The 27912-nt window shown below is 36.6% G+C and overlaps 4 protein-coding genes across 10 annotated transcripts in view; all 4 read right to left on the bottom strand.

The window, feature by feature from the left end:
* The window catches only part of LOC127432807 (integrin-linked protein kinase-like), a 36628-nt gene extending 30160 nt beyond the window's left edge, over positions 1-6468 (bottom strand). The window contains exon 1 of one of the 2 annotated variants that reach the window (XM_051684230.1): positions 6320-6468. The gene's annotated coding sequence lies outside the window, so the exon portion shown is untranslated. The remainder of the gene's footprint in view (positions 1-6319) is intronic. The other variant, XM_051684229.1, reaches the window with a different exon arrangement.
* A 3321-nt stretch (positions 6469-9789) lies between these two features.
* LOC127432537 (mitochondrial import inner membrane translocase subunit Tim10 B-like) lies at positions 9790-11621 on the bottom strand. The gene is made up of 3 exons (XM_051683739.1): positions 11447-11621; positions 11247-11342; positions 9790-10741 (listed from the first exon to the last, which is right to left on the bottom strand). Exons 1-3 carry the CDS (start codon positions 11471-11473, stop codon positions 10016-10018), a joined length of 849 nt encoding a protein of 282 aa, XP_051539699.1. The 5' UTR covers positions 11474-11621; the 3' UTR covers positions 9790-10015.
* Positions 11622-12668: 1047 nt separating this feature from the next.
* Positions 12669-16525, bottom strand: LOC127432552 (uncharacterized). Of its 5 annotated transcripts, none has more exons than XM_051683766.1 (6): positions 16455-16525; positions 15495-15626; positions 15318-15381; positions 15074-15141; positions 14866-14939; positions 12669-13620 (listed from the first exon to the last, which is right to left on the bottom strand). In XM_051683766.1, the coding sequence occupies exons 2-6, from the start codon at positions 15565-15567 to the stop codon at positions 13210-13212; spliced, it is 690 nt and encodes a 229-aa protein (XP_051539726.1). In that variant the 5' UTR covers positions 15568-15626; positions 16455-16525; the 3' UTR covers positions 12669-13209. The 5 variants fall into 5 exon arrangements, with proteins under 5 accessions (XP_051539726.1, XP_051539724.1, XP_051539729.1 ...); XM_051683764.1 differs by having other exon boundaries at positions 16399-16515; XM_051683769.1 differs by having other exon boundaries at positions 12669-13488; positions 16399-16515.
* A 1515-nt stretch (positions 16526-18040) lies between these two features.
* Positions 18041-27678, bottom strand: LOC127432955 (nectin-4-like). 2 transcript variants are annotated; one of them, XM_051684497.1, is made up of 9 exons: positions 27143-27678; positions 26274-26630; positions 26068-26186; positions 25760-25913; positions 25495-25610; positions 25260-25413; positions 19931-20365; positions 18800-18893; positions 18041-18714 (listed from the first exon to the last, which is right to left on the bottom strand). In XM_051684497.1, exons 1-9 carry the CDS (start codon positions 27189-27191, stop codon positions 18615-18617), a joined length of 1578 nt encoding a protein of 525 aa, XP_051540457.1. In that variant the 5' UTR covers positions 27192-27678; the 3' UTR covers positions 18041-18614. The 2 variants fall into 2 exon arrangements, with proteins under 2 accessions (XP_051540457.1, XP_051540458.1); XM_051684498.1 differs by having other exon boundaries at positions 19931-20266; positions 27143-27677.
* Positions 27679-27912: the final 234 nt, after the last annotated feature.

The raw sequence follows: 27912 nt of genomic DNA, 5'->3' as shown, positions 1-27912 counted from the left end.
GTGGTCCCATGGTGTTTATACTTGCATACTATTGTTTGTACAGATGAACGTGGTACCTTCAGGCATTTGTACATTTCTCCCAAAGATGAACCAGACTTGTGGAGGTCCACAATTTTTTTTTCTGAGGTCTTGGCTGATTTCTTTTGATTTTCCCATGATGTCAAGCAAAGAGGGACAGAGTTTGAATGTAGGCCTTAAAACACATCCACAGGTACACAGCTAATTGTCTAAAGGCTTGACATCATTTTCTGGAATTTTCCAAGTTGCTTAAAGGCACAGTTAACTTAGTGTATGTAAACTTCTGACCCACTGGAATTGTGATATAGTCAATTAAAAGTGAAACAATCTGTCTGTAAACAATTGTTGGAAAAATGACTTGTGTCATGCACAAAGTAGATGTCCTAAATTACTTGTGGACTGTGGAGATGTTACATTTTTTTAGTTTTAATGACTTCAACCTAAGTGTATGTAAACTTCTGAATTCAACTGTAGTTTTACTGAGGGAATTCAAGAAATGTAATGTTACGTTTATTGATTTATTTTTTAAATGCTTCTAAAATCCTTTAATTAGCTAGTCCTGATATGAACTATTAAAGGGACAGTTCGCCAAAAATGAAAATTCTCCCATCATTTACTCACCCTCATGCCATCCTAGATGTGTGGCTTTCTTTCTTCTGCAGAACACAAACGGAGATTTTTAGAAGAGTATTTCAGCTCTTTAGGTCCACACAATGCAAGTGAATGGTAACCAAAACTTTGAAGCTCCACAAAGCACATAAAGGCAGCATAAAAGTAATCCATACAACTCCAGTGGTATAATCCATGTCTTCTGAAGCGACCTAACCGATTTCTGGGTGAAAATTTCTGGGTGAGAACAGACCAAAATATAACTCATTTTTCATTATAAATCATGACATCAGCAATCTCCTTGAAGATCATGATTTCAGGCTTGATTACACTTCCTAATGCCATCTAGCGCTTTGCGTATGCGTCAAGCACTAGTAAGTGTTATCGATCTTGAAATCATGATTGTTCCTAGAGACTTTTTACAGTGAAAAAAAAAAAAAAAAGAGTTACATTTTGGTCTGTTCTCATCCAAAACCGATTGTATTGCTTCTGAAGACATGGATTTAACCACTAGAGTTGAATGGATTACTTTTATGTGCTTTTTGAAGCTTCACCATTCACTTGCATTGCTTGGACCTACGAAGCAGAGATATAAGAAAGTCATACAGTACACCAGGGGTGTGCACAAGTTATCGAGTACTCGTTCTGCACCAGCTCCTCGAGTATTAAAAACACAACTCTAATATCACAAATTAATTCACCAGTATGCATTTCTCTGCCGTGAGCAGCACTGAAATACACTCTTTTCCCTCTGAACCTCTCACCAAATCTAGCAGTTATAATTGAGTCCACTGGGGGGCACTGTAGGTGCGTGTTGTTGAGGTGTTGGATGAGAGAAGAAGATTTTATATCATGGTGTCTGTGCTTCTAAAGCAAAGCCTAGTTATATTACAAGGCAATACTTGTAATATTTTGTTTCTAATTGAATTCTACTCTATTTGTATTCAGCTCTTCTTGGAGTTAAGCAAACCGACAGATGAGGATCTGCTTTTATGTTTGAAAAAATGCAAAGCGAACACGGAAACTGATCAGACCAGTATGTGTGTGCGAGAAATCTCTTAAAATCTCCCCACTTGTTTTTCTGAATAACATGTGAAATTATAAAAATTGATAGCCTTTATGTAGACTCAAGAGTTTATGTATCCGCATTACTCTCATGCCGTCAGTATTGGTTTCTATGTAAGCTCAAGGAGAGTGCAAATGTTTTTTACTGTTTTTCGTTTTTATTAATGCATATATATATTTTTTTCCCCCAAAAGAAAAGCATAGTTTGTTAAGTTATCTTATTTTGAAACTGTTCTTGACGTTTGTGAATAAAACAAAATATAAAATTCACGTACATGTCATACGTATTATTTTAAAGTGCATTTTAATGTACGAGTAATCAGGTACTCGTTTTTTTGTGGGTTAGAGTACTCGACTACAAAATTACTTCAAAATGGCCATCCCTATCATACACATCTGAGATGGAAATGATGAGAAAATTTTTTTGGGTGAACTATTCCTTAAAGCTGTGTATACACTTTGCAGAGTGTGTGGCATTAGGATTCTGGAGAAATTTTATAAACAGAGAGCAAATACAGTTGGAGAGGCAAATAAATGTGTTCGCTTAGAGAAAATGACAGACAAATTACTGTCCAGATAAAAGCAGTCTGATATTGATTCAATTAAATATGCATTCAATCATAAAGACACTAAACATAATAGAATTTAGACTAGGGCTGTCGATTTAACGCATTCAATTAGTGCAATTAATTATATAAAAAATAACCAGTTAAAAAAATTAACACAATTAATCATGCCCCCTGACGCGTATGTACATTTTTTAATTAAAGTACACATTTTCCTAACATACGTGCAATTCAAGCTTGAAGTACATCTGTTTTAACAAGGTGCGTCAATAAGTGGCAGCATGCCTCAACAAACCTCACAATTTTGAGACGTGATTTTCAAAGTTTCCACTACTTTCCACAACTACTCAGAATAAAACAAACAATACATTGATTTCTTCAATCACTTTTTGTATTGTCAAATCAATCCTTTATTCATCTGCCACAATAATGCAATTCATTTCAAACTGAATTTCAATCTGTATTACATAGGCTATTTATTATAGGCCCTCTTAGACAGCTCTAGTTTAGACACATTGAAAGAAGGGGAGACAGGTTCTGCATATGCTCACATTAACAGACAGGTATAGAAAGGCAGATAGACAGAAACATTTTGATCACAGACATATTGATCACAGACAGGCAGACAGAGAGACGTTCAGATAGACACAGACAGACAGACCTTCAGATGGATAGATGGATAGACAGACAGACAGACGTTCAGATAGATAGACAAACGTTTGTTTAGATAGATAGACAGACAGACAGATGGACGTTCAAATAGATAGACAGACAGATAGATAGATAGATAGACAGATGTTCAGATAGATAGACAGACAGACGTTTGTATAGATAGATAGATAGACAGACAGACGTACAGACAGACAGATAGAAAGACGTTCAGATAGATAGACAGACAGACAGATAGATAGACGTTCAGATAGATAGACAGACAGACGTTCAGATAGATAGACACAGACCTTCAGATGGATAGACAGACAGACGTTCAGATAGATAGATAGAGATAGACAGAGTTCAGACAGACAGACAAACGTTTGTTTAGATAGACAGACAGACAGACATTCAGACAGATGGACGTTCAAATAGATAGACAGCAGATAGATAGATAGATAGATAGATAGATGTTCAGATAGATAGACAGACAGACGTTTGTATAGATAGATAGATAGACAGACAGACGTTTGTATAGATAGATAGATAGACAGACAGACGTTCAGATAGATAGACAAACGTTTGTTTAGATAGACAGACAGACAGACATTCACACAGATGGACGTTCAAATAGATAGACAGACAGACAGATAGATAGATAGACAGACAGATGTTCAGATAGATAGACAGACAGAGGTTTGTATAGATAGATAGACAGACGTTTGTATAGATAGATAGATAGACAGACAGACGTACAGACAGACAGATAGAAAGATGTTCAGATAGGTAGACAGACATTCAGATCGATAGATAGACAGAGGGTTTGATAGATAGAAAGACAGACAGACGTTCAGATAGATAGATAGATAGACAGAGTTCAGATAGATAGACAAACGTTTGTTTAGATAGATAGACAGACAGACGGACGTTCAAATAGATAGACAGATGGATAGATAGATAGATGTTCAGATAGATAGACAGACAGACGTTTGTTTAGATAGATAGGCAAGACAGACAGACATACAGACAGACAGATAGAAAGACGTTCAGATAGATAGACAGACAGACAGACGTTCAGATAGACAGACAGACGTTCAGATACATAGACAGACAGACAGAGGGTTCGATAGATAGAAAGACAGACAGATGTTCAGATAGATAGATAGATAGATACACAGATAGACGTTCAGACAGATAGACGTTCAGATAGATAGATAGACAGACAGACGTTCAGATAGATAGACAGACAGACAGACAGACAGACGTTCAGATAGATAGACAGACAGACAGACGTTCAGACAGATAGACAGACAGACAGAGGGTTAGATAGATAGATAGATAGATACATAGATGTTCAGACAGACAGACAGACCTTCATATAGACAGACAGACAGACGTTCAGACAGATAGATGTTCAGATAGATAGATAGACAGACAGACGTTCAGATAGATAGACAGACAAACAGACATTCAGATAGATAGATAGACAGACAGACGTTCAGACAGATAGACAGACAAACAGACAGAGTTAGATAGATAGATAGACAGATGTTCAGATAGACAGACAGACATACAGACGTTCATATAGACAGATAGATAGATAGACAGACACACGTTCAGACAGACAGACAGACAGACGTTCAGACAGATAGACATTCAGATAGATAGACGTTTAGATAGATAGACAGACAGACGTTCAGACAGATAGACATTCAGATAGATAGACGTTTAGATAGATAGACAGACAGACGTTCAGATAGATAGATAGATACATAGACGTTCAGACAGACAGACAGACGTTCATATAGATAGATAGATAGACAGACAGACAGACAGACATTCAGATAGATAGATAGACAGACAGACGTTCAGACAGATAGACAGAGTTAGATAGATAGACAGACAGATGTTCAGATAGACAGATAGATAGACAGATAGATAGATAGACAGACAGACGTTCAGATAGATAGACAGACAAACAGACATTCAGATAGATAGATAGACAGACAGACGTTCAGACAGATAGACAGACAAACAGACAGAGTTAGATAGATAGATAGACAGATGTTCAGATAGACAGACAGACAGACGTTCATATAGACAGATAGATAGATAGACAGACACACGTTCAGACAGACAGACAGACAGACGTTCAGACAGATAGACATTCAGATAGATAGACGTTTAGATAGATAGACAGACAGACGTTCAGATAGATAGATAGATACATAGACGTTCAGACAGACAGACAGACGTTCATATAGATAGATAGATAGACAGACAGACAGACAGACATTCAGACAGATAGACAGACAGAGAGTTAGCTAGATAGACAGACAGATGTTCAGATAGACAGACAGACATTCAGACATATCAGATAGACAGATAGATAGATAGACAGACACACGTTCAGATAGATAGATAGACAGACAGACGTTCAGACAGATAGACAGACAGAGTTAGATAGATAGACAGACAGATGTTCAGATAGACAGATAGATAGATAGACAGACAGACAAACGTTCATATAGATAGATAGATAGACAGACACACGTTCAGACAGACAGATAGACAGACAGACGTTCAGACAGATAGACGTTCAGATAGATAGACAGACAGATAGACAGACGTTCAGATAGATAGACAGACACACGTTCAGATAGATAGATAGATAGATAGACAGACAGACGTTCAGATGGATAGACAGACAGACGTTCAGATAGATAGACAGACAGACAGACAGACGTTCATATAGATAGATAGACAGACACACGTTCAGACAGACAGACAGACGTTCAGATAGATAGATAGATAGACAGACAGACAGACAGACAGACGTTCAGATAGATAGATAGACAGACGTTCAGACAGATAGATAGACAGACAGACGTTCAGATAGATAGATAGACAGACGTTCAGATAGACAGACGTTCAGATAGATAGACAGACAGACGTTCAGACTGATAGACAGACAGACAGACAGATAGATAGTCAGACAGACGTTCAGACTGATAGACAGACAGACAGATAGATAGTCAGACAGACAGACAGACAGACAGATAGACAGATAGATAGTCAGACAGACAGACAGACAAGTACGTGTTTTCTCAATCAGGGGAGTGCCTATGTCATTAGCCACAGAGCTAACAGACATTTCAGAGAGACTAAACTATGAGTAAACTAAATAAAAAAAACAGCCCAGTCCGATTCCTTATTGCATAATTCATGCTCAAATAATTATCTTTTCGCTATAAAGTGTATTCATCATGGCTATGCAACTGTATTTTCCCTCCATAGCGCTAATGTGCTAATACTGTTAGCAGTCAAATACGCCCACAGTCAGTCACTACAAGATCAACACACCATTCACGCTCTCCTCATACACAATCGACCATAATAACCGTTATTACCTGATTATATGATAGCTTTTAGCTTGAATGGACCAACAGTGATGACTGGGACAATCCAGACAGGCACTCTTCCAGCGTCCGTAGACTCCGCACCCTACTACTATAGCCCGAGTGTGTGATCTCCTCCCCGCCGAGAACCACACACTCATTTCCCGCAGATAACATCACTGCTGCGCCCTCTGATGGACAGTGAAGAAAATATGCGCCTCAGGACACATTTTTCTTTCTCTTGACCGAGGTCGTGTATTTTATTAATATTTCATAACGTACATGCATACTAAAATAATCAGAGTAAACAAATAGACAAGAGATTTCAAAATATTCTATTGTATTTTTATTTGTGCCTTATATTTTGTGTTATGATGCTGTACATCCACTGTACTGTTTCTTAATAAATAAATAAATAATAATAATAATAATATTAAAAGATGCAAGATGAGCCCACCCCGTAAGTAGTAAATCTGCATGTCCTGCTAGCAACCACAGTTTCTGCCAAAATACCATAGTTAGTTACAAAAACAAAAAACCTGTGGAAATTTTGTATTTACCACCACTGTAAAATAATAATAATAACATGAATACATTTAATAAAAAATAATTTAAATAAAGAGAGAAGATTCTTACAATTTTACCAAAACACATATTGATTTATTATGGTGTTAATTGCGATTGTATTAACTTTGGTTATTGTCTTTTATTATTATTATTAAAAAAAAAATATTGATTCCATTCAACAAATTAAATAAACATAACAGAAAAAAAGTATTCTGTTAGACAGACCCCCCCCCCCCCCCAAGCCTATACAGTCTAGAGGGGGTCCAATAAAATCGATGTAAAATCTTGAATTGCATAAGGCACACCCTTGCATCTCTAGATGCAGACCTGATGTTTTTTAGAATCTTAGCCCACTCTCCCTCCTCTAATACCAAGTTTAAATCTTTCTCCCATAATCTCTTGAGGGAAGTTGAAGCTCCGTCCCCCAGACTCTGAATTAGCAGGGAGTAATACACTGATGCCTCATGACCTTTTCCAAAAGCAGTAATCAACTCTCCCAGAGTATCTGCCGCTTTAGGGGGGTGAATGCTTCTCCCAAAAATAGTACAAAGCAAGTGGCGCAACTATAAATACCTAAAAAACTGGGAATCACAAAATGTTGAACCAAATTATCAAAGGATCTCAACACTCCACTCTCATATAGGTCACCGAGTGTATTAACTCCCTTCACAATCCACTCTGTCCAGCAGAATGGGGAACTTATCAATACATAATTTTGGGTTCAGCCATATGCTCGAGGCAACATTTAAATAAATGTCCAAATCAAACACTCTGGACACTTTTGTCCATACCGAGTTCAAATGCGAGATAACGGGGTGGAACTTAACTTCTCCGGTTAGTTTGATAGAAAGGCTTTGCAATGGCAAAACAGGGGCAAGAACTTCCTGTTCAATACAAAACCAGGGAGGGGCTCTCTCAGGTGGAAGCGACCAATGAGCCAAATGTCTGAGACCGAATGCATAATAATAAAACAAAATCTTGGGTAGGCCTAGCCCACCTGTGTCAATCAGCCTATGTAATTTGTTGAAATGCAATCTGGGACGTTTACCTTTCCAAATGAAGGTCTTTGCTATGCTATCAAATTGCTTGAAATAAAAGAGGGCGACATCTACAGGGAGAGATTGTAGCAGGTAGTTGAATTTTGGAATACAATTCATTTTAATAATATTAACATTCCCAATCATAGATAAAGGTAATGAAGCCCACCTGTCCACATTGCTTGAAAACCTTTTTATTAAAGGATCAATATTAACTCTAAATCACACAAATTTGCTGGGAATAAAATGCCCAAATACTTGAAGCCCTGTTTGGGCCACTGGAAGGCACCCGTCTGAAAAGCCGTTACTGGGCAGTATGCTGTCAGAGCCAAAACTTCGGATTTAGACCAATTAACTCTGTATCCTGAGAATTTAGAAAAGGGATTAATAATCCTGTGGAGGCAAGACATAGATCTAATGGGGTCGGAGACAAATAATAAAAAAATATATCATCTGCGTAAAGCAAAAGCTTATGCGCCACCCCTCCCGCCAACACCCCTGGAAAATCATCCTCCTTTCTTATCACAGCTGCTAATGGTTCCAGGGCAAGACAGAACAAAAAAGGGGAAAGAGGGCAACCCTGCCAAGTGTCCCTATCCAGAGTAAAATAATCTGAAATTAATCCATTTGTTTGTACTGCTGCTACCGGGTGTCAATAAAGTAACTTAATTAATTCAATAAAAGTATTCCCGAACCCGTATTTTTCCCAAATCTTAAAATGATAATCCCATTCTACCACATCAAACGCCTTTTCGGCGTCAAGTGAGAAGGCAGCGACCGGAATCTGATCATTCACCACTGACCACACTAATGAAACACCTAATGTTGTCAGAGGAGCTGCGGCCCGAATAAACCCCACCTGATGTATATGTATAAGAGATGTCATAACTTTACTTAATCAATTAGCTAGAATTTTTAACAAAATTTTAACATCTAGCTGAATCAGGGAAATTGGACGGTAACTCTTACACTCAAGACTGATCTGGGCTTGTGTCATGGTTGGCGGAAGCTTTCCTTTCTTTAATGCTTTGTATAAATTCTAACAAAAGTGGAGCCAGTTCTGTAGCATAAGATCTAAAAAATTCAGCGGCAAAGCCATCTGGACCCGGAGCTTGCCTGTAGGTAAAGCCTTAATTACCTCGCCAAGCTCCTCTAAGGTTATCTCAGAATCAAGAGGATTGTTTTGCTCAGTCCTCAGTTTAGGGAGTTCTAATGGTTCAACAAAGTTTCTAATATCTTCATCAGTAGACGAAGATGTGGAACTATAGATATCAAGATAGAATACTTTAAAAGCATTATTAATATCAATGACCAAGGTAAATATTTCACCACTAGCAGTTTTCACTGAGGGAATAGTAGAACTTTGGTTAATGTCAATTTAAGGGTAGACATGACTTAAAATGAAAGTTAACATATAAAATAATGTCATTTACATTTCAAACAACAACAATCGTCAAATGTTTGATTGTATGGTTGTTTATAAAATGCATATAATCACATATAATTGCATTATAATTCTGTTATTGAAAACCTTGATTACAGATATGCAAGATATAACATTTGTATGTACTAACAAAAAGTGCCGTGGTATTATTAGAAGATCTGTTGTACCTTTGGAGTACCAATTATTACAATGGCACATGAATTTAGTAATAATTTAGTACCGTGCTATTACCATCTGATAACACCACAGTATCGTGGTTCAGCCACATGTCAGTGATATAACAAGTGATACGTATTTAAAAAAATAAAATAAAATACTTCAATGTGTTTTTTATAATAGTAACGATTAAGTTGTAAACATTCCTTACCCAAAATATGCCCATGGCTTTAAAAAAGACACATTTAACAATGAATCATGAAGGGAAAAGACATCTGTAGTTTTCATATACATTTTTATTAAAAGGGCCAGCAATGCATAATTTTCAATGTTGTAATAGAGGTGTTTAAATATAATTTATGAAGCCCATTCCACTGTGAATGATCAACAGTCTAAAAAGGCTTTTGTAACTCTTGGCTGTTAAGATTGCATACTGTATGCTCTGGGAAATGTATCAGTGCTGCATAAACAACATCTCTTAGACATAGCTCTCTGTCTTTGTCATCAAGATGGAGTTTGGGAGTTCTGTCCTGTATACTGTGTTTCAGGGACAGGTGTGGTTGATATATTGCTGGGCTTAAGATCTAGTTTTTCCACTGGGATAGCTGCTACTGCACTTGAGACACAACCTACACCTACTTTAGGTGATGGAACACTAGAACTTGAAGATTTTGAAATTGCTAGTCCTTCTAAAGACTCACTTGTGAAGGTTTGTGCTTTATTTGTAACTGCTGACAATGATGTTTCATTTATAGACAGGGATGGGCCAGGCAACTTGGCTGTTTCTGGTGCTTGAGAGGCTTGCTCAAAAATTAAAGGTGTTTCTCCGAAAGCTGAGCCATCTGTAGCTGATGTCTTCATTTCTGATGGATCATTATGAGCTGAAGGTACTTGTAGTGTCTCAAGCACTGGTGCAAGTGTTGCTGTGGTAAGCCCTGATGTCAACACATCAGCTGTGGAGGAGGGCACCTCCATCACTGGAGAGGATGTAGCAGGGATCCCCAGAGCTGATGTAGACACAGGTGGTGTGTCTGTCATGACAGTAGATGGGAATTCTAATGCTGATGCTTCTCCCTGTACTGCAGCTTCGGCTTTTGACACTTCTGCAGCTTTGCTCTCCATCTCCTGCATCCGCTTCTGCACCATTGCAGGCATCAGCTGCACATACGTGCCCATTAAACGATGATTGGTCCTTATCAACTTACCAGCACAATTGTCCACACAATGCTCCTGAAACAACAAATCCAAAAGAGGGAAAAGAATGCATTATACAAATGGTATGCTGACTATATATACAATGACAGAGGTGACTCCATCTACATAACATTAGGCATGTTAGGTTTATAGTTCCGTTGTCAGTTCAGTTGAACTTGAGCCAAAGTTAAACCCTATATTGTCTCCTTTTCTCCATATTTTGACATGAAGTGGTCTTTTCATCTAATACCACATGTATGCCTCAACTAGGGTGTATTTGATCACGTTAACTAATTGTTTTCACATTTAGTTTGCCATTTGTTCCAATTAAAAGGCAATTCAGTTCACAAGTCATGTTCCAGGATAAGAAAGTACATAGCAAGCTGTCATCTAGCAGATGCCCACATATTTACAGTATTTACACATAACTCATCGACATGCATGTCTTAACCCAAGTAAGCATTCTATAGAAGAACTGTAACTGTCCACACAACGCTGCATTTAGGATTCCTCTTGTCGAATTAAACGTGCCTCACCTCACCTCGTCCATTGTCAGATTTCTGTAGTTAAAATTGCTTGTGCATCTCTGGAAGCACATTTCCGTCATGCGATTGTAAACGAGAAGGAAGTCCCGCAACTACATCACAAAAACAGAACAATAACATTTGTCCATATTTAATTAAATTACCATCATTTTCAGAGATGCGCGAGGAGGGTGCACGCGCTAGCTGTCTTACTTACATTTCGTAGTTGTCCGTCGGGGTCCATGGCAATAATGCTGGCAGTATATATTAAGAGAGACGTCTATTTAGTGAAGTATAAATATGTTGTAATTTTATGTAAGGGAGATGCAAAAACAGAAATGATGTCTAAGAAGAGATGTCTCGTGACTTTCAGAAGCGCGCGGCCATGTTTACAATTACGTAGGCAAAAATACGTCACATTGAGGCGCGGCGGAAATTTGTGCTGTGACGTAAGTAGTAGAAAATTATGGCTGTTTTTTATTTATTTATTTTTTTATTTTTTTATTAACAACAAAAAAGAGTACGTTACAATTATTAGAGTATACAAGAAAATACAATTTAAATGTAACAAATAGATGCACACTAGGGGGGCTTAATGTAGATTTACATAAAAATATTCAAACATTTACAAATTTTCAAAGTTTTAACTGCTTTTTGCTTAATAGAAAATCGGATTGAGTCAATATAAAGTTCCATTTCTTTCTTGAATGTAAAACAGGGTTTTTTTTATAGGAAAACTTACATTTGTGAACATGGAATTTTGCCATTAAAAGAATAAAATGTATTATATAAATCTGACTGTGCTTGTCTCTACAATTCTCCAGAAGACCAAATAATAAATGTTTCCAAAACAGCACAAACTGGCCATCAATGTTTTTTGTGATAAAATCACAAACGAAAATTATGGCCGTGTTGTTAAGAGTGACAAAATAAATAAATAAATAAATAAAAATAAATAAATAAATGACGCAACATTGATGTGCGCATGCGCAGTAAGCCCTGGTATGACAATCTGACGGGTAGGATAAAATGTTAGGACACCTGTTTGGTTACAAAATCTCTTAAAAAAAAAAAAAAAAACCTGAAACCCACAATCCTTTTATTTTGTTTCAGTTTTATCTTTTATTTTTGTATAATGTGAACCTAACTCTACTTAAAAATGTATAACAATGTTGATGATATCAGGCAATCGCATCTGACATTGAATTATAGTAACCTTAACCAAAAAAAAAAAAAAAAAAAAAAATTGGGCCAAAAATACAGTTACTAGAGTTTTATTTTTTATGACATTGGTGGCTAATACCAGGTTACCACAGTTCTTTTGTAGTAACAACTGTGGTTGTAGGTATTTAAGTGGATACCAGGCTTACCATGGTTAAAAAGTATTAAAAAGATGAAGAGATTCCCCAAAGAGTTCAAAGTTAAAGATACAAAAAACACAATCGCCATAAATTTTAATGTCATTACAAAGCTATGGACAAACAGGCAAATCAGATAACTAACATTTAATCACATTACAGATCTTTGAAATAAAAATATTATAAGTTATAGAATACCTTATTTTCATTTTGTACAGAGGTACACCAAATGATCTGTATTTTCATCAATCTAGCTTCGCCCAAATAACATATTTTGTCTTAAACGTCTCAAAATACAGTAGCAAGTAACAAGCAGATAAATATCTGTTAGCATATTTTTCTTAGTACTTGTACAGTCTTCAAATGCAAGGGAAAAAAGAAAGCAAATTCAAGGTAGCAAACTCTATTGTGTCCCTTTTGGATACAACCTGAGAAGAGATGCTAATTTCCTCTGCATACTTTTGCAAAGACACATGTGAGAATATTCTCACTTGCCAACCATACTGTAGCCATGATCTTTATCTTTTGCGTGGATTTTCTGAGCTGTTACCAGTTCCATGCCACAGTTTGCTGTGATTCATTTTTTTATATTAAAGTATTTATTTTTTTTATTCTCAAACTGTTAACTATCCTGTTCTAGACTTGGTCTTAATCTACCGAGGGTGTGTTCAAAGCCTTCATGCAAATGTCTGCTCATCTCAAACTCTATTTCTCCATTGTCATCTCTGTCCTTTTGTCTTTCTTTTTCTTTCTCCCTCTCTCTCTCCCATTCCCTCTCCCTCTCTTCTGCCTCCAGGGCTACTTGATGGCTGTTGAGGTAGATACTATGGCGCGATACCATGAGACTGCTGGTCCGGGATGGGAGGGTGACTTCAGCCTCTGTGTCCTGGTCCAGACAGTTCTGCTGGGCAGAAGGTTGCGAATATGTTTGAGCCTGGTGAGTCTGACCTTGTTTTTTGCATTTTCTCTTTTTCCTACGCTTTTTATTGGTAGTCAAATCCAAAGATGCATAAGATACATCTCCCTGCCGGACCTGTGAGATAATGAAACGTAAGGTTGTAAACCTTTTTTTAAATCATTATATTAAACATTTAATGCAGTGGTGGAAAAGTATACAAAAGATATCACTTAAACGTAGTATTTCTAGTTATAGTAGCCTGAATAGTTTGTGACACAGAGCAGTAAAAAAAATAGCTTGACTTTTGATTCGGAACGTTTCAAAAACCTAGCGTGTGCAATGCATCCTAAATCAAGCATTACCTTGCCTCAATTTGGTATTCAGGTTAAATTACAACATAATGAAGGCCATCAAAATAATTTTGCAATGAGTTGTGCAATACTGGTGTAGAATAGCTCTTTCTCACTCAGTCTTACACCGTAAACCTGACATTACGATATTTCGCAACTCTAATTTAAGGTCACTAGCAAAATTAGTGAAAAACTTTGTACATTCTTGCAGTACAGTGATTGCTGCTAAACCTTGAATGTCTAGCTAGCTAGTAAGTCATTATTGTGGTATAAGAATGATGCCCTTGACATACTCACTGCTGCACAGTGGTCTGAGAACTCTGACCACAGATGCCTTTATTTAAAGTCCTATATCTGTTCACAAGACTGCTTTCTATAAAATGTGTGGGAGTTCAAGCCAAAAATAGATTTCATGTGTAAATGTATTTTTACACAGTTGTCTGTGCTGCTGCTTTGACATTCCATGAAATCTGCAAAAGTAAGCCATTGTCATGAGGTAATTCTGTAAACTTTCAATGCAGTACTGTAAGTAATATAAAGATCTGCTTTCTGATTTTGAGGCTCTTTGTTCAGTGTTTGGAAAAACTTGCAATACATGTGAGAAGAAACAAATAGTTGCTGCACGAGACAGAAAACTCAACAATAAAACACACATATTAACTATAACACTACTATGATGAGTTTAACGTTTAAATACTTTGGTTGTCATCTAATAAACAACTAACGAACTAACTAACTAACTTCATTAATATAAACAAAAATCAAATTAAATAAATAAATGAAACCTTTGGATGAACATTGTTTTTCATTAAAACACGAATAAAGCCTGGATCATGTTTCTAAGGTTAACACATACATTTTTAAATTTTAATTTTTAATTTTTTAATTTTATGTCTGCTAGTTCATGTACAATAGTTTAGTAGTCTGACTTTCATTTAAATAATAAAATCAAGTATTAATAAAAGTGCATTGAATACCGCCAAATATATGCAATTTTCATATGCAAAAGTGGTTTGTGAGAAGGCCATACCTTTAAACCCTGTTTTGCTGAACTTGCATGTGACATTTGTTCATAGCACACATCCTCAGACATTCCAAAAGGTCCTGCACAAAACAAATATTAAATCATTAAATACATCCCAATACCTCCCTTCAGCATTTGATAGACGCCACATGACAGCGTTTATGGCACAAATGTAAATATCAAACTACATTGTATTACTGTGAAATTAACCCACCTCCTCCATCTAAACAAATATTCCCGTAAATTGGATTTTCCTGTCTTTCCATTTCATTGTTCTCAAACCTGCACATCAGAAAATCTAAATGTAATTTAAATGTTTCAAAAGGTTGTGGCTGTGGAATGAGATAATTCCAGTTACTGGAATAAATCAAAACATTTGCATTAAATGTTAAATCAGAACATTTTAACTGTGTATTATCACATGCAACTGTACAAAAAAGTTATGTGCTAATTGTCACCTCTCAGACTGAATTGAAACTCGACGGAATGGCTCCTCTCCACATTTAAATATGTCTCTGTTTGCTGATTCAAAATGACAGTTCAGTTCATTGAATTCAAGCAATTTAAAATGTGAAAAAATAAAAAAGTATTATCCGTAAAAAAATGTCAAGTAATTTTAATTGCATGTAACAAACCTGCTTTGTGTCTTTCCTGTCTTCTTAATAAATAGAGTGCAACATTTAAACACACAGATATCAGCAGTGCCATAGATGTCAGAGAAACAGCCACATATGCTTCGATGCATTGAGGATCTAAAGACAGAGATCCTGTAAATTATAGGGCATGATATGATAAATATTGTGTTAACTTCCATTTAGATCTTCTCTACAATTTCATATATTTTTATAATTTGTTGCACAATAACCAATTTTTTTTTATTTATTTATTTTTTGTCTGGTGGTTATCAATATAAATAGATAAAGCAGACAGAAATTAAAATTAGTCAAAACAGACTTGGTGCAGTTGTTACTCAAGCTAATCTTAATTTTTTACTTTACATAAATATTGCTATGGCCATGGGGATAAAGACTGTAATTACTGATATGCTAGGTGTTAACTTAAATGTTGTAGAGTTTGTCAACTTAAATCATTGAAAAGAAATGGAAGAAAATTTGACTATACAATACTTTAGCTTTCATGACATGTAGAACTTAATGAATCTGCAAATATTGCTATTATTACCATTGTCATAAATATGCTTTACTCACTATTATCAATTAAATTACATGTTACTTATTGTTGTTTTGTACAAAGTATTTACTGTGCAATGTATTTCATATGCTCAAAACGAAGCTTTTAAGTATGTTAGAAATTAATTCTGTGCCAGTATTATAAAAAATTATACTGTAACACATCAAACTGAATCAACCTGCAATATGAAATATCAAATGGAACAGCATTTCAGTGTGCCATAACATAATAAAATCTACTGATCGACAAAAGAACTTTCACTCAAATACAATAGTGTCAGATTCCATTTGTGTTCACATCTACATATAAAGTGTAAAGTTGAATGAATGAAAAAGCATTTCATCTTACTTGACATCTTTAGGGTCAACTGTCCAATAAACTTCTTGTTTAATAAAACCCTTTACCTGTACGTGTGCATGATCAAGGAGCAATGCACCAGTGTTGCTGCTATTTTTATCGTCTTTAGATGTTTTCGGTTACAAACAGGAAATGTGGCAGCTAACTTATTCGTTGCAAACATTCACATCACAAGAGACACATTTATTCTGGCTGTATTGTGAAGTGTCATTAAACACTGTTTCCCTGTTTTCACTTTAGACGTATATTAAGAGCATTCAATCCTTGCAGTTATCATGTTATATATATATATATATATATATATATATATATATATATATATATATATATATATATTTTTTTTGTAGCTAATTAGTGATTTTTCTAATCTTGCATTTACTTTAGAAAATGAAACAATCAAATTATTTTAAAAATGATTTTGTTTGTAGTAATGCATTTCCATTTTATTTGTTACGCAATAGAATTTAAATCGTAACATTAAAAAAGACATTAAAAAAATCAGAGACCAAAATATAGCTGAAATTTGTATCTAAAAATACAATCTTGTTATGAACACATATGTTCCTATATTTAAAATTCAGTGGAACATTTATTTAGGTGCTCAAGTGACATTTTCAAAAGAAGAAAATATAAGAATCAACACTGCCTTTTATTCCGTGAAGCAAAGATAATCACACAAATGAAAAAAAAAATATTTATTTTTTGGCACAGATTTTGCCAATGTTTTCTACTATAGTGACTATAATTGTTTTTCTTACACTATCAGTAAATTACTGAACAATTATATTGTACAATAATACATTGAAGACATGATACAGATGATCTCAGCATAGAAACAATCAATCCTTTTTTCTGAATTTTCCATTTCCGACCACAAGAGCAAGTGCAGGAAACGTCCCCCTGACTGAACACCTAGCAGTTGTTTTAGCAAAGAACCACAATGCACAAACCTCTGTACAAAAAGCACCTCTGCACTCTCTCTATCTCTCTCTCTCTCTATCTCTCTCCCTCTCTATCTCTCAATCTCTCTCTCTCTCTCTCTCTCTCTCTCTCTCTGCTCTCTCTCTCTCTCTCTCTCTCTCTGTCTCTCTCTCTCTCTTTCTCTCTCTCTCTCTTTAGTTTTCTCATTCTGTTTAATACACATACACACTTTATCAGGCATATTTCTTTATCAGAAATGGCCTCCATTCCATCTAAGGAACAATATTTTATAATCTCTACAATTAATGATGGGTTGTTTTAAAAAATTAGTTACTATAACCACAAAATAAACAAAGCTTTTTGTGTGTGCGTGTGTGTGTGCCTTTATTGCAAGTTATCAGAAATGGTGACCAGAGCAGGGACTTGCCATTGTGAACACTTACATTTTTTGGTTGATTAAAAACAGTGAGGCCATATTTGGTGTTGACCCGTAAATTTGAGCCGTTTGGTCACTCTGTCTGATGTGGTTTTAACAGCTGGTTTGCCATCTATCTGAGGTGAAAGCTGAGGTTTTATGAGCCTGAAATGATCAGCTCTTGTAGCAGACATTTAGCCACAGGACAGGAAGCCACCACAGGAGACCAATGTTAGCATGTAGACTGGGTTTTATGTGGAAAATCAACATGGAAAACACAAGCAGATAACACTCACATTGTATATGCAGCTGTACTTTAATTGTGATTGAATGCAAAAACTGATATATTTGAAAATAATACTTGATTTGATGATTAGATTTTAAAGTTTCCAGAAGGGCCTTTTTCTGGAATTCACCAAGTTTTTGACCCCACCTTCACTCGCACGCCACTTTTTTGAACTTTTGCACATTACAGGGAAAATATTACACATTCATAGTGTAGGAGGGTTTGCTTTGTAAACTCGAGAGTTGAGACAGTAACAAACGTATGTAATGTATTTGCCACACCGAGTTAAAGTTTTAATTTGTGCACCAAATTTGCTAATTTTAAATTTCGAATAGGTGGGTTAAAAGATCAAACATTTCTTAAAGGATTGAAGGATTTTATCTACAACTGATTCAGAAAGACACAAAGACATAGTTTAGCAGAAACACTAAATCATATACTTACACATGATAGAAAAACAAAAACATATCACATTTGACTTTTGTTCACATGAACAAAAAAATATAACTAAATGCAAAGTCCAAAGAAAAATCTTTCCACAATAGAAACAGTCAGTCAGCATTTGCCCACTGTCTGTGGTTGGCGCTAAAGTGCATGAAAATCAGTCATAGGGACGTCCTGGTTCCTCACTGATGTGTACTTCACTGGTGGTGGAGGAGGTTTGAATGGGGGTGGCATATCCATTCTGAAACGAGAAAGTGAAAATGCAAATAAAGGGATTAATGTTATGAGCCACAATGTAAAAGGACAAATGTTTTTTTGTGTCTCACCTTTTCTGGTTGAGATGTCTTCTGTACAGAAGCATAATCAACACTAGCAAAAGCAACACAATTGGGACAGCAATATATGCAGAGCTTTTTGAGGCTTGAGAGAGTTGGAGAGGGAAACAGAGAGAAAAAGAGATATGTGAGGTTTCCAAACTGGCCTGCTAAATTCAACCAAATGCATATCTGCTTTTGTTGTTGTGCAGGTCTGTACGAATATTTAAACAGCACATTAATAACAACAATCACAAGCTATCATGAATGACTAATAACTTTAATTTGTTTAAATCAAGGGTGTAGCCAGGAAATTAATTTTGGATGGGCCTCAATAAAAATGGATGGGCCAAGTTTTCTGCTAATTTGTATTTATTTATTTTTTAACTAAATTACCACAAAAAAAAAAAAAAAAAAAAAGAAAAAAAAGAAAAAAGAAAAACAGAGAATCAGTACATTCAAACAGGTCTTTCACACTTTCAGAAATCAGAATTTATGCATTTTATAACTATTTTATAAATATATATTTGAAGTCAAAGAGTAATCTCTAATATTCTGGGTGGACCTGGGACTAATTTGGCCCCCCTGGTTTAAATTCAATATTAAATAGCTTTCGCAACACATTTTACTTCCGTAATGTGATATATTTCTGAGTGTAGCAGGATATTCAATGTGGAAAGAATGTATGGCAGGACTTGATATCCTTTGGGAATTTGTATAAAGTGGGCGTTCCATGCTCAGATTTACCCCAAAAGTATTTCGAACATATCCCAAAAAATTACATTTATTTTGACTGCCATTAAATTACTGCATTTCTTACTGGCAAGATTTTAGAAAGACAACAATATCTATAACAGTAGCCTAAAACAAAGCCTTAATAGCTATTTGGCCATTGGTTAACATTAACTAAGAGCCTGCAGGGTCTACTTTCAGCCTGGAAAAAAAAAAAAAAAAAAAAAAAAAAAAATTGTTTCAGAGGTAGAACAAGTTACTACATTTTTATATGTGAAAAATTACAGAGAAAACATTTTTAAACACTTATGAATCGTGCACAATAAGACCTGGAACAACATATTAAGGAAGTAATTAGATTCAATTTATTTCATAGTGACTATCAGGAGAGGAATGTTTGTGTTATTGTACCTTTTGGTGTTGTCACACTGGGGCCAATCATTGTGGAGTTGGCGGTGATGTTTTTCTCCAGGACAGCAGATGTAAAAACTTTGCTTCTGGTTGTTGGATCTGGAGCTGTGCTCAGATTTACTTCATATGAGGTGCGTGTAGAGTTTACAGTGGTTGCATGTAATGTGGATGCAATGCCAACAGGGGGAGGAGAAGAGTTGCCAATGAAAGGAGATTTATGTCTGGTGCTGAGTTCAAGGGTTGACATAGTAGCATGTGATGTTGCTGTGCTTGTCTGTAAGTGACCAGATTCTGTTGTTGTCACAGCAGTGTCTCTGTTCCATGAGCTGGTCTCCACTGAAATAAAGTTGCTCAGATGTTTGGTGGTTTGACTGAGAAATGGATATGCAGTGCTGAAGCTTCTTACTACAGAATGTGTTGTCTGCATTGTAATTCCTTCAATATCAATCATTAGAGAAGAAGAGAAGTACAAATAAATAACTGACATAAGGATACATTAACACATTTTTTTGTTGTTGCACATAATCTTCAGGACCAATGATAGTTAGACAGACAGACAGACAGACAGACAGACAGACATGTATTAAAGCAGTGTTTCCCAAACTTTTGCTGCAGCGGCACACTTTTTAAGACTAAAAAATTCTACGGCACACCACTATTCCACATAGGCTAACCATCGTCAATATTTTTCCTTTTCAAGAACTTGTCCATGTTTTCTGTCTGTCTTAGTAGCGTGTTTACTTGTAATGTTTGAAATTTGGCTATGCAAAAAATAAATAAATAAAAAACAAGTCACATAGGTAGGCTATGCTGTGTGAGGTCACAGGTGGCAAGAGCGCAAAATGAGTAATGAAAAAACAACAAATTTGCTTCTTTTCTAATTTGTAGATTTGTTCTTGCAATGCCACAACAAATTACAGGGATGCAAACTCATGAGGGGTGAAAAAGGTAAGACAATCACTGGTCCACGAACATTTTTTCTGGGGATATTTTTTTTTAAAGAATCAGCTAAAAGCTATTTTAGTGATTCAAGCTTATTCAAGTTTACAGATGTGCAGAATTAGCTGCAAAATTAAGAGTGTTTTGGTGAGGCTTGCTTCTGTTTCACAAATTTGGACAGTTTTTAAATATTTCTTGTTGCTTAGTACTCTCAAAGACATTATCGGTGAAGCAAAAACGTGTGTGTGAAAAACACTTTGGTGTCAAGTGACATCACTTCATAGACTTCAGTGTATTCTGCAGCGCTGATGAGAGTCATGTGAAAGACCCTTAACGTGTATAAATATCAGTCACACTTGCACATTAATCATTGCTCTTCACAATCACAAAAGTGACCGATTATGATTTCAAAATGGCTAATTTCTCCGAAAGGTGAGGAGTTTGGATCCCTGAAATTATTTTTTTTTCATGCATTTATTTATTTTGTGGAATTTGATAATTTTCCACGGCACACCGGACAATCTTTCACGGCACACTAGTGTGCCACTGCACAGTGGTTGGGAAACACTGTATTAAAGGAATGTTCTGGGTTCAGTTCAAGTTAAGCTCAATTGACAGCATTTGTAGCACAAGCACAGAAAATATCTTTGACTAGTCCCTCGTTTATTTAAAAGAAAAGCAAAAAAAAAAACAAACCAAAAAAAAAAACACGGTTACCGTAAGGCACTTACAATGGAAGTGAATGTGGCCAGTCCAAAAATTTTAAAATACACACTGTTTCAAAAGTATAGCCACAAGACATAAACATTGTGCATGTTAACATGATTTTAGTGTGATAAAATCACCCACTTGGTTTATCGGCATTACGTCATCATTGGACATAACTTTCCACTGACAAGGTTAGTAAGTGATTTTATCACACTAAAATAATGTTAACACATACTGGATAATGTTTAAATATTATGGCTACACTTTTGAAACTGTGTATTTTATGTTATTTTATATTATTTTTATGTTACAACATTACACCACAAATGCTGTCGATTGAGCTTAAATTGTACTGAACACAAAACACTCCTATTTTGATTTCATGTTGACTTAAAATTTCCATTAAAGTGAAACTTTCACAGGTAGGGCGGTTGAGTTTTTCACAATGAATTTATTCATTGTCACGGCTATTTTGACCACTGTGGCATGGCACAGAAAGTGCTTATCATAGAAATATTATAGTGCAGCTTGTGGGATGACCCACAGTACATGTAAGCAGCATATGACGTACACACACACGCACACACACACACACGCACACACACACACACACACACACACACACACACACACACACACACACACACACACATTAGTGCAGCTATTCTTATGATGACTCTCCATAGACATAATGATTTTTATACTGTACGAACTATAGATTCTGTCCCCTAACCCTAACCCTAAACCTAACCCTCACAAAAAAATGTTACACATAGTTTAGTATATTTTTTAAGCGATTTGAATTATGGGGACACTAGACATGTCCTCATAAACCACATTTATAGCATAATACCCTTGCATTTACCAGTTTGTAACCTAAAAAATTTCCTCGTAAACCACCCAAACTCTACCCCCCACACACACAAACAAAAACACCTCAAGTACTGTCAGTATTTCGCTCGTGTTGTGTTGTGTTTTGTCCTCTAGAGGTCCTCATGGCACTCTCTTGCCCAGTTTTCTCTACTTGTAATTAGTGTTATTAGGTTCACATGTGTTTCGTTCAGCTGTGTGTATTTCAGTGACTCTGTCTCCTAGTTTCTTTGCTTGGTGTTTAGTTGTTCTGAAGCCAGTTGCCGAGTAAGTATTCTCTAATCTCTGTAACATTTGATTATCTCTGCCTTTGGATAATACCCTTCTCTGTTTTATTTTTTGTGGACTTTCTCCTCTGGAGATTTTTTTGCTTTAAGATCTTTGGAATTTTTGAAAATTTTTGTGGAAAGCCATCTCGGTACCACCACACCACCCTTATGACTGCGCTATTGACCTGCTTCCAGGTACCTGTCCCTCCAGGGGCTGCATCTTCTCCTTGTCTTCTCCTCTATGGACAATTACATTGAGGAGGCCCTCACAGCAGGGATCATTTGTCAGTCCACTTCTCCTGCTGGTGCTGTTTTTTTATTTGTGGGTAAAAAAGGATGGGGGCCTTCAACCCTGCATAGATTACCGAGGCCTCAACAAGATCATTATCCAGAACCATTACCCATTGCCGCTTATGGCCACAGCTTTTGAGATACTGCAAGGAGCTTCCATTTTCACCAAACTCGACTTGCGCAATGCTTACCATCTTGTGCGCATTAGACAAGGGGATGAGTGGAAGACCACATTTAACACTCCCACCGGGCACTATGAGTTCCTAGTTATGCCCTTCGGCCTCACCAACGCTCCTGCAGTTTTCCAGGCTCTGATAAATGATGTCCTTAGAGACATGTTTGTATTCATCTACCTGGACGATATTCTCATTTTTTCAAATTCCATCAATGAGCACATGGAGCATGTCAGGAAGGTTCTTAGGCGCCTCATCGATAATCACCTTTATGTCAAACCCGAGAAGTGTGAATTCCATGTGACCCAAGTACATTTCCTGGGATTCATCATTAAGCCTGGTCATATTCAAATGGATCCCCAGAAGGTTCAAGCAGTCATGGATTGGCCCACTCCCTCATCTGTGAAGAAGGTGCAGCCAACCGCTTATTTGTCCCTAAAGCTGTTCGCTCCCAGGTTCTCCAATGGGGTCACTCCTCTCGTCTGACCTGCCATCCAGGCACTACTCGCACCCTTGAATTCCTCCAGAGACTGTTTTGGTGGCCGACCATCAAGGAGGATACCAAAACCTTTGTAAGCACCTGTCCCACATGCAATCAGGGGAAGGTCTCTCATCGCTCACCTCAGGGGTTTCTCCATCCTCTATCTATACCTCAAAAACCCTGGTCACACCTCTCCATGGATTTCATTACCAGACTCCCGCCATCCCAAGGTAACACCACCATTATGGTCATTGTTGACAGATTTTCTAAGGCTAGCAGATTCATTCCCTTGCCCAAATTACCCACCGCTAAAGAAACTGCGGAGTTGATCATTAACCATGTTTTTAGAGTTTTTGGCATCCCTCAGGACATTGTTTCGTATCGAGGCCCTTAGATTTCCTCTCGATTCTGGCGGGCATTCTGTCAACTTTGGGGGCAACAGTGAGCCTATCTTCTGGATTCCATCCTGAGTCCAATGGCCAAACGGAGAGGTTAAACCAGGATCTGGAGACTACTCTGAGGTGCATGACTGCCAATAACCCATCCTCCTGGTCATCCTTCATGATGTGGGCAGAGTATGCCCACAACACTCTACGTTCCATGGCTACAGGCATGTCTCCCTTCGAATGCCAGTTTGGTTATGCCCCTCCACTGTTCCCAGACCAAGAATTTGAAGTTGGAGTCCCCTCCGCACTGCAGTTCTTCTGACACTGTTGTCTGACTTGGAAGAAGGCTCGACACAAGCTCCTTAGAGTCTCCCAGCAGTACCAGCGACAGGCTAATCGTAGACGCAGACCTGCCCCCACTCTACGTCCCTACGGTCCTGTCAGTATTTTGCTTGTGTTGTGTTTTGTCCTCTAGAGGTCCTCATGTTATTAGGTTCACATGTGTTTCGTTCAGCTGTTTGTATTTAAGTTACTCTGTCTCCTAGTTTCTTTGCTTGGTGTTTAGTTGTTCTGAAGCCAGTTGCCTGAGTAAGTGTTCTCTAATCTCTGTGACATTTGATTATCTCTGCCTTTGGATAATACACTTCTCTGTTTTATTTTTTTGTGAACTTTCTCCTCTGGAGATTTTATTTTATTTTTTTGCTTTAAGATCTTTGGAATTTGTGAATATTTTTGTGGAATGCCCTTTTTGGACTGGTTTTGTTTTTGAGAATTACTTTTTGCTGTTTTTTGCTCCAGCTGTAGATTTTTGTTGCTTGAACTTTTAAAATATTTTCTGCATCTCAACCTCTCCTAAGTGCGTCTTAGTGTTTGGTTCACTGTCCTCCAGTGGCTCAAGGGTTGAGAGTCTTACTCTCATGCTGGAGACCCAAGTTCAAGTCTTGGCTTTGACAAGTACCTTTGTAGAACAAGAAGTCTTAGAGAGCTTTGAAAAAGGGTTGTTGAAATTGATCTGTTAACTTCTGTTTAAAAATGTATAATTAATTCCTAATGGTTTCAATGATTTTGTTATGTGTTTCCATTGTTTGCTCTTTAGTGAACATTGCTTTGAGCAAATTGAGGTTTTATGGTCTGTTATTCATAGTTACAAATTATTTAAAAAGCCATTACTTTTACCAAGGAATAGTTAATTGCAACACTTTGTTTTCTTACCCTCACTTGTCTTTGTGAGAACTTGGATAGAAAGATCAATGTCCGCCTGGAGTTGATTGTTCAGAAAGGCAGCTGTCAGTTGATATATTCCTGAATGATCCGAAGTCACAGAACTCAGAGACAAAGTGTCAGAGGAAGACACTACTGTGTCACCCTAAAAATCATCATATGCATTTGTAATTTTAAACAAGCTGAGGTATTTAAAACATTAAAATTTAATTTAGAACAATCATACCTTCATCCAAATGTACTGCAAGGACTGAGAAGTGTTTGCTTTACAAGATATCACCACATCTTCACCAGCACTGACTTGTAAAGGGCTGCTTGTGTTACACTCAATGCTGTCAAGAACTGATTAAAACAAAATAAATTATTTTTATATCAATTTATTACTTTTAAGATAATAATGTAACAGTGACAAATATTCCTGTGTGGTTGCCCAAAAAATCTTCTCTTAGTTTTGGGTACAATTGATCTGTTTTATCAATAAGAATACTCACAATTCACAGTCAGTTCCATGGTGGTGTTGAAACCTTGCTGATTATGGGCTAATGAGTCCCATTCAGGGAAACAGACATACAGATCACTGTTACTTCTGGTGACATTTTGTAAAATAAACTCTCCATTTGAGCTTTCCAGCAAAAACACCTTTTCCTGTGATGAAAAAAACAACAATAAAGAAATAGTTACTTTTGCAAAGAACATAAAAGAAGCAGATACATAAGAATGCAGATTTGACTAACAGTTGTAAAAACTGTGATATAAAGATATTTTTTTGTGGTCTGCACATACTGTTCGTCTGACTTACCTTTGACCGTTGCAGTTTATAACGGAGTGGTGAATGACTAGCTGAACAAGTGATCTTCACTTCATCCCCCTCTTTTATGAATCCATATGGATATGACAGCTTCACTGATACTGGAAGCTCTGAAGTTAGCAGACACATTTATGCTTATTCACTTTTAAATGTAATATCAAATATGTAATCGTGAGAATGAAGGTTAACCCATTTACCTGTAACTTGCAGCTGCGTAGTTCTTCTAAATGAGCCATTCGGAAAAGAAGTAATTTCACAAATATAATTTCCACTGTCATTCACTTTTACTTTATGCAGGTTCAGAATAGAGCCCTGGAACTTCCCTGTTTTTGAACTGTTCATCAACTGCAGATGAAAATTTTGGAGAAAATAATATATTGAGAATTGAGGATTGAACACAACGATCTTCTGATCACTTTCCTTTTGTTTTTTAATCCATTCCAGCTGGTTAATGTTGACATCATGCTCCTCTCCCACAATGCAGGGCAGGCTGATATTCTGTCCCTCCACAGCAGTTACAGACTCATTATGATGTACAACAAGGCAATACGTTCCTGCCAAACAATTTAATGAGTTTTATGTAAATGAATTTACATAAAACCACAGATTACTTCATTGGACAGGTTAGAAATAATACATCTCATCTAAATCAATGATGTTTAAACCATTTACACACAAGAAAATGTTTAATCTAAACTCCCTGTTAAAAAAACAGCCAGTCCTATCTGGTCTCCCAGGTTGGTCTGGTTTGCTGGTTTTAGATGGCTTTCTGGGACTTGTTAGCTGTTCATTCTGGAGGACGAGCTGGCTGACCAGTTAAACCGGCTGAAGACTGCTAAAACAAGTTTAAACCATCTAAAACCAACAAACCATCTTAGCCTGGTTTAACATGTTTTCTTTTTTCTTTTTTTTTTTTTTTTTAGTTGGACTGTAGTCTCATTTATGTACATTAAACAAAAGAGACCTTATTAGTTACCCTGCTTTATGATTAAAAAAAGGGCCAGTTTTGAAAGCCAGTATAAAATGTTCTTTGTAAAAAGAAAATAGAGAATCATGCCACTCTTACCTCGTGTAATGCATAAAAGAATAAGAAGTTTATAAGTTGCCTCAGCCATCTCGGTGAGGACAACAATCTTAACGGAAAGTGGCAAACAACAGCATCAGCAGAGCACAGGAAATGAGCTACACCACCAGAGAGAGACAGGAACAGCTTTATTTTCATCGTCTACCAAAACCTAATTCTCTATTCTGTCTCTATCGGCAGTCGCGTGGTTTCACTTCAGCTGTCCAGTTGTGTTTTCTGCCCACCTGAATCGGCAGACACACAAACAACTTAATGGAGATATGCACTTACTATATCTAGAGTAGAATTGTGTAGGTATGACTGACATCACTTTAACCTTTTCCTACTCTTGGCTTTATTTGGCTTTGAGATGATGGTGTTCTTTAGAGTTTTGGTGTTTAAACTCTTTATATGTACAAGGCACTGCTTGAACACAGATTATTATGACCATAGATATTTATGTGTCGACAGTCAGCATGCTTTCCTCAATTTCCTGTCAGAATACATCTACGTGAGAAGCTGTGGCCACATGCAGATGCACTCTCTCTCTCTCTCTCTCTCTCTCTCTCTCTCTCTTTCACGCGAACACACACACACACACACACACACACACACACATACATGTTGGTGCAGCTATCATTATGAGGACTCTTCATAGACATAATGTTTTTTATTCTGTATGAACTATAGATTCTATCCCCTAACCCTAACCCTACCCCTAAACCTAACCCTCACAAAAAACTTTCTGCATTTTTATATTTTCAATAAAACAT

Source organism: Myxocyprinus asiaticus, chromosome 42, assembly GCF_019703515.2.
Source record: "Myxocyprinus asiaticus isolate MX2 ecotype Aquarium Trade chromosome 42, UBuf_Myxa_2, whole genome shotgun sequence".
NCBI classification, from domain to species: Eukaryota; Metazoa; Chordata; class Actinopteri; order Cypriniformes; family Catostomidae; genus Myxocyprinus; species Myxocyprinus asiaticus.
Note: the sequence above shows the minus strand (reverse complement) of the source record. Positions and strands in the feature narration are given on the sequence as shown.